Source organism: Galeopterus variegatus, unplaced genomic scaffold (assembly GCF_000696425.1).
Source record: "Galeopterus variegatus unplaced genomic scaffold, G_variegatus-3.0.2 Scaffold9713, whole genome shotgun sequence".
Lineage (NCBI taxonomy): Eukaryota > Metazoa > Chordata > Mammalia > Dermoptera > Cynocephalidae > Galeopterus > Galeopterus variegatus.
Window position 1 is genome coordinate 47,572 of NW_007735824.1, and position 7,683 is coordinate 55,254.

The 7,683-nt window shown below is 39.2% G+C and overlaps 1 protein-coding gene across 1 annotated transcript in view; it reads right to left on the minus strand.

Annotated features, from left to right (window-relative positions):
- Window positions 1-5,662: 5,662 nt before the first annotated feature.
- Window positions 5,663-7,683, minus strand: part of LOC103609515 — a 3,137-nt gene continuing 1,116 nt past the window's right edge. Inside the window, exon 2 of the mRNA XM_008593821.1 lies at window positions 5,663-6,335. Coding sequence (XP_008592043.1) covers window positions 5,663-6,335 — 673 coding nt within the window. The remainder of the gene's footprint in view (window positions 6,336-7,683) is intronic.

A 7,683-nucleotide genomic window follows, 5' to 3' on the forward strand; every position in this document is an offset into this window, starting at 1 on the left:
TCTGTATGTCATCTTTTGAGTCTTTAAGATTCAAGTAATAAGTCCATTGCAATCTTGTGTTAGGTATTCCAAATCAAATGAAAATGCCATTTTTAGTTGTCCTTAATATTTTTTGCATGGATGAGCTTTAGCATTCCAGCTTCTGTTGCCACTGGCCTAGCCAAGCTTTCAGGTTTGTCCTTTGTTCTGTGGTTCACTTCCATCTATTGCATATCCTTTTCTACTCTAGGTTGTCTGAGTGCCTTAGTGACATCACTGCCTTGTATTGAAAGTTCCCTCCTCCCCCCAAACTTAATCCCCACTGTAACTGTTGAGGGTGGGAAATCCTAATATGGTAATTGAAAGGTGGGGCCTTGAAGAGGTGATTAGATTGTGAGAACTGTGCCTAGTGAATGGATTAATAATTCTGGTCAGGGACATGGATCTGAGGGCTTTAAAAGGAAACCACCCAAGGAGCTCTCTCATTCACTCTGCTCTGCCATCTGCCATGTGAGAACCCTGTGTCACTGTTACCACCAATAAGGTCTTCACCAGATGTGTTCCCTCATGTTTGGACTTTTCAGCTTCCAAAACTGTAAGCAATAAATTTTGTTATCCTATCCTACAAATTACCCAGTTCCAGATATTTTATTATGAACAACAGAATGGACTAATACAGTTACCTTTGTTTCTTCTGTCTCCTCCATTTTCTTTCCTGTTGCTATCATTAATGAGGGTGGTGCTATTCTACTTTGAGAGTGTTCTATCACCACCATCACAAAGACCTTTGTAGTGTCTTGAGCCACAGAGTCAACCCTTTCTTGCCTTTGTTGTTTTTGAAATCTGCTTCCCTAAAGTACAGGAAAGGGAAATGAGAAAAATATAGGCTAAACCCTATATTCTGCTATTGCAAAGTCCTTAAATTCTTACAAGCTTCTAGTGACTTTGATTTCATTATCAATGTAAAAATGAAGTCTAGGAGAGTAGCTTGCTTTTTTTTCTTTCCTGTGGCTTCTGAAAAATAAAATTACCAATAAAGTCTGTTAGGAATATATCAGATGCTGTTTATTTTTGTAAGTTTTAAATTATGAGACAACTGTGGAGGGTAGATATGACAGTCATTTAATCAGGGGGAGCCCTGTAATACTTCTAAACATCCTACAGTGCACAAGACAGCCCCCACAAAGAATTACCCAGCCCAAAGTGTCAATAGCGCTGCAGTGGAGAAAGCCTGTCTGGACAAATAAAATGGCACACTGTAGTATGGGGTATAGACATCAGTATTTTGGAGCTTCCCAGGTGATTCCTATGTATACGTAAGTCAGGGAACCTAGGCATTCATTTTGCAATCTCATATGTGTAAAATTTCGACTCATTATTGTTTTTTGTATGTTTCCCTGATGTGAGATGTTTAGCTTCTTTTCATATATTTCATTCAGATTTTACATCTGTGAGTTGCCTTTTTATGTATTTCATTCACATTTGACATCTGTGAGTTGCCTACTCATATACTCTGCACATTTTTCTGTTGAATCTTTTCTTCTTATTTATAAAATGTCTCTGTCTATAATTTTTTATATGTGTGTGTAATAGAGGGATCTGAACCCTTGAACTTGGTTTTACCAACACCATACTCTAACCAACTGAGTTAACAAGGCAGCCCCAATATTCTTGATACTAATCTTCTATATGGGCAGTCAATGTAGTCAATTGTATACATTTTTACCAAATACTTTGTGTGTATGTGTGTGTGTGTGTGTGTATTATTTAAGAAAACCTTCCTTACCCTGATGTTGCAGTCTTGTGTATTTTAAAAGAGTATCATAAGGGAGGTAGTTTTATTCTTCTGCATAATTTCAGGTATAGAACTCATTTTATCTCTTCCTTTATGGATAACTAATTGCTCTAGCACCAGCTATTCAAAAGTCTTGTTCTTTCTCCACATGTTGATGGTATACTGACCATACGTCAAGCTGTCATATATTGCTAAGTCCATTTCTAGGCAGTTTAATCCACTGGCCTCTTTGTATATCTTGACACTAATACACACTTATATGAATAAAGATAGCTTTATAGAAAGTCTGATCTGATAATAAAAATCCTCTCATTTTTACCTCTTAAACTGGCTCGTCTGTTGGCACTTTGTGTTTCCAAGTGAGTTAAGGTTAGCTAATCAATCTTCATAGAAAACTTCAGCGGACACTGCAGTGGTTCCCATAATCAATTTTTCTTTCCTCCTGGGTACACAACTGGACCAAATCTCCCAGCTGTATAGCTGGTATTAGCCACTGTTATGTGAGCAGTAATACTGCATACCACTTCCAGGCTGGCCTATAAAATCCTCCATGAGTGATACTCCTAATTCCTTTTCCTTTTGGATAGATGCAGATAAGCTCAGAGATCTTGCTACCCACATGTTGAGGACATGTATCTATAAGATGGAAGGATCCTGAGTCACTGTTAAGAGGAACACTCATTTTGGACATAACGTGAGTAAGAAATAGACTTATATTGTGTTAAGTCACTGCTGTTTAACCTTTTATCATGGCAATTAATGGTCCCCAAATGAACACAAAAGTTTTGTGGGGTTTTAGTAGGAATTGCAGTAGATGGAGGAAAATTGCTAAAGTTACAACGGCAAGTCCTCTCATCTGTGAATAATAGTCTTCCTCTCTATTGATTATTTTGTCCTTCATGACTTTAAATAAGATTCTTTTATCCCCATGAAAGTCCTGTACATCACTTTTTAGATTTATTCCTTGGACAGTTACTCATTGTCATATCATTGCAGATGGCATATTTTTTTTAAACAGTTTTTTTTTTTCCTTTTTGTCTTTTTTACTGACCGGTAACAGGATTGCAACCCTCAGTGTTGCGCCAGCACTGTGCTCAGCCAGTGAGCAGAACCGGTCTCCACATGGGATCCGAACCCTCGGCGGGAGCGCCGCCGTGGTCCCAAGCGGCGCACTCTCCATTGCGCCACCGGGCCGGCCCAAACAGTTTTTTTAAAGTTGTCACTGTTGTATAGGAATGTGTAAGGTTTTTATTTTAAACATCTTTATTGAGGCATAGTTTACATACTATAAAATTCATTCATTTAGAACATATGGTTTAGAGAGTTTTAGTAAATTATATAATTGTGGGACTAGGACTGCATTTCCAGTTCTAGAATATGCCTATCATCCCCGTTTCTTGGTGCCCATTTACGGTCATTCCCCACTCCCACTCCTATCACCAGGCAATCAGTGCTCTGTTTCTGTCTCTGTAGTGCTGCCTTTTCTAGAAAATTTTTACAAATGGAATTATGACTATATAGCCTTCTATGCATTTTCTTCAGAAACAATCATGTTGCCTTTGAGAAATTATTGTCTGTCTTCTTTTTAGTTCTTCCAACTTTAATTTCTTTTCATTCTCTTTGTTTAGTGGTTACTCTTAAGTTTTTAACATATATACTCGAAATCTAAAGGTAATAAATGACCCACAATAAACAAAGACATTAAAAAGCTTTAGCCCTAATTATCCCTCTGCTACTTTACATGTTATATGTGAACTCATAATATAGACATTAAAAATTATGATTAGTGCTGGCTTAGATTCACCCACCTGCATGTTAATTTTCTTGTTCATCCTTGCTTCTAGATCCAACTCCATTCTGGGTTCAATTATTTTCTTTCCCAAGTGTCTCTTTTATATAAGTTCTTGGTCTGAAACTGTCTTTATTCTTGAGTGACCAGTTAGTAGATATAGAAATTACTGATTGATCATTAGTTTCAGAACTTTGGAGATATTATTTTACTGTTTTTGCTTTTGGTTGAGAAGCCTGGAGTCTGTTAGTCAAGTTGTAGATCCTTAATCTTTAATTTCTGTTTTTTCTCATTTCCTTAAAGAATTTTTCTTCGTATCTGAGGTTCCTGCATTGTCATATGACATGCCTTGGTGTGAATGCATTTTTAGTTAGTGATGGAGTTTGGATGTGTTGTTCCCTCCAAAACTCATGTGGAAATTTGATCTCCAATGTGGCAATGTTGGAAACTGTTTGAGTCATGGGGGTGGATCCCTCATGAATGGATTAATGTTCTCCCTGGGGGAGGGGAGATTAATGAGTGAGTTCTCACTCTATTCGTTCCCACGAGAGCTCATTGCTTGAAAAGATGCTGGCACCTTCTCTCTCTCTCTTGCTTCCTCTCATCATGTGATCTGCTTGGACCTGCTGGCTGCTGCCACTTTCTGCCATGAGTAGAAGCAGCCTGAGGCCTGTGCCAGATGCAGCTGTCCCAGAATCGTAAGCCAAATAAACCTCCTTCTTTTATAAATTACCCAGTCTCAGGTATTTCTGGTATAGCAACACAAAACGGGCTAAAACAGCCTACTCTGGACTCAATTTTCTTTCTCAATCCAAGGTTTCATATCTTGCACTAATCCTGGAAAAATTTCAACCACACTTCAACTATTGCCTTTCACAATCTATTTTCATATATTGGGCCTTCTCCCTGTATCTTCCATGCCTCTAAAATGATATATCGTGTTTTCAATTCTTTATCTTTCATGCTTTATTTCACGTAATTTTTTCAGACTTATCATCCAAGTTTTCCGGTTCTCTCATCATCTATATCTATCCAGCTAACCCTATCATACAGTTTTATACTCCAGGGATTACATTTTTCATTGACATTGCCAAAAGTCCCCTGGGAGAAGAAGCAAAATCACGTCTGATAGGGTCCTGAGTTGAAGATAGTCATTGGCTCAGGCATATGAATGCTGTGCTAAATTAAGCCTGTTCAGTTTTATTTGATAAGTTTTTCTCACAGTCCTTTCAACACATCATAACACACATCATCCTGGGTCATTGACAACATCTAGCCCAGTGGTTCTCAGTGAGGGGCAATTTTGGAAAAAAGACATTTGGAAAAGTCTAGACATTTTTGGTTGTTACAACTGAGAGGAGAGAAGAGTGCTACTGTCATCCAGTGGGTAGAGGCCAGGGATGCTGCTAAGCATACTACAATTCCCTGTATAGCTTCCTTACTGCCAAAAGAACCCAGCCCCAAATGTCAATAGTGCTGAGGTTAAGAAATCATGCTCTAACTTAACCAACTATAATGCCTTAAAGATCTCTAAGCTCTATATATGATTATGATATTCTCCTATGTATACATGTGAGCTTATTCTTTTTTTTTTTTTTTTTGAGTTTTTGTGACCAGTAAGGGGATCGCAACCCTTGGCTTGGTGTCGCCCGCACCATGCTCACTGGTGCGCTGGCCATCCCTATATAGGATCCGAACCCGTGGCGGGAGCGCTCCCACGCTCCCAGCGCTGCACTCTCCCGAGTGCACCACGGGCTCAGCCCCATGTGAGCTTATTCTAAACTTTCATTCATCTTGGAGTTGGTTGTGTTTCTTGATACATACCTGCATTATACCAGTACTTTCTCTGTCTCTGATTTTTGACAGTGTGTGTATAGAAGATATTTGCCTACAGATTTCTGGAAGTAAAAAGCTTCAAAGAAAGGGGTTTACAGATTGGAGCAGAAGAGGAGAAGACGAGAATAAACTTTAGACACTCCCTGAGAAGCCAGATAAATATATTTTATTTTAAGTGAGTAGATGACTACAACATTATGTGTATGTAGGAATTTCTTCAGGAAAGCTATTGGTAGCATTTCCAAAAAGTAAGGGCCCTCAATTCAGACGTTTTCCTCTGAACATTTGGCCACAGCCATGGGTTTCACTTGATTCAGCTGTTTTGTTAAACGTGCCTCACAGCAGAACAAGCTGGCACTTACTAGTGAGAGGGTGGCAGTTATGATTCCTAGTGGAAACACATAGCTGAAGTGTTTCTTTGTTAGGCTTTCTTTTTCAACAGGAAAGCTAAGTGGAAAGTCAAGAGTGGTTTCGCCATAAAAATCCACGGCGAAATTCCAGGTCACTGTACCAGCTGTACAAACACAGCTAAGGAAAAGAAAGAAGGCAGAGATGTTGTAATAGGACTGGATAAAATCTGGGTATGGGGCCTTGATCCAGCTGATCCAAAAGGCTGTTGCGCTGAAAATCAGGACTGATGACTTCATAAAATTAGCCAACAATATCAGGCCCCGCCCATACTTAATTTCACTCGAAATGGCCCAGGTTTTGTTGATAGTGCTGTGCATTGGAAAATCAACTATTGAAGCAGAGATGTTAAAATTTTGAAAATAAAAAGCTTCCCAAAGTCCAGTGAATACGACGTGAACAACCTTGCTGTCAAATTCCCATACGCACCAGGATCTGCTGTTAGCTAGGGTTATACCAAAAACCCATGACATGTAACTAAAAAGGAGGCCTATCAGTTTGAAGAGCAGCTGCTTCATTTCAGAGAGACTGAAGATGAGGTAGGATCATCATGAAGTCAAGCCAGGAACACCAAGGAGGAGAAAAAAAAAATGGTATCAGCCATGGTTTAGAGAGAGCCAAATATTTATGTCAACCTTTTTGCCTGAAAGTATTAAGTATTCTGTACACATACTGGCCTTCAATTCATGTTCTAAATATTTTAGATAAGAATAAAATAATCCATGACCATGGTGGTAATATCAATTTGTAAGGCATTTTTTGGAGCACAATTTGCCAATATCTTTCAAAAGTTGAAATACTGTATGTTTTTAATGAAAGGCATGCATAGTTTTATAATGAAAAATGGAATGAACATGACCTCAGAGATCTACATGTTAAGCACAACAAACCACATCTACTTACATTTCTTATCCATCACTTGTTCACAATTTCACTTGTAGATATTAGCTTCTTTGGTGTACAACTTTTTTTTTTTTTTTACTGCTGGTTATAGGCATCCGAACCCCTGACCTTTATCAACACCATGCTCTAACCAACTGAGCCTACTGGCCAGCCTGCAACTTTAAAATGTCCTGATGTATTTTACCTAAAGCATATCTTCTTTGAAGCAAAATTTACATCATGAGCCAACTTATTTGGATCTCTTGTCAATTCAATTCAAATGTTTGGAGTAAGTGGCAAGGACAATCAGAAGATTATACCCCTAGGGCATCCTCTGGTGGTTCTGCAGAAAGGAGTGAGGTGGGATCTGCTCAGTCACCAGGTGTGTGGATAATGTAGGCAGCTGCCCATGAGGAGGACTTCAGCAGTCTCTTAACTATATCTTCTTGCTGGGAAACCTGATATTTCTAACACTGTATTCCACTGTCCCCTGGTCTCCTTTCTAATTGCATGAAGGCAGAAGTTTTACCTCTCAGGAAGTCACGCTAGCACAGTGGGTTTGGGGTTGACTGCAGGGTGACTAACTCACTATCCATGAATACTTCCTTGCCAGTGGAGGTCTGAGGGAGTGGCCACATGAGCTTTGATGGAAGTATCAGGATGGGGATCTTGCAGTCAGCAGCAAAATGTGCCAGCTCAGGGATGTTGTGGCGCTGTCCATGCAGAAACCAGTGGGATGGGTACAGATAAGTTTTTCCTGAAGACCAAATTTGAAAGACTCATATACCTTATTTACAATTTTTACCCATAAGCCTTGAACAAGAATTCACGCATTCAGAAGATTGGTAAATAGTCTTCATAGCAGTAGGAAATTTTGAACCAAAAGGGTAAATGTCCACAGAGAAAGAAATGAGCCCTCTGCAGTGAAAGAGGGACTGCTAGGGAGAGTTTGGGCTCTGAACACAGGCCAACAAATCCCTGGCTCTCACAACAT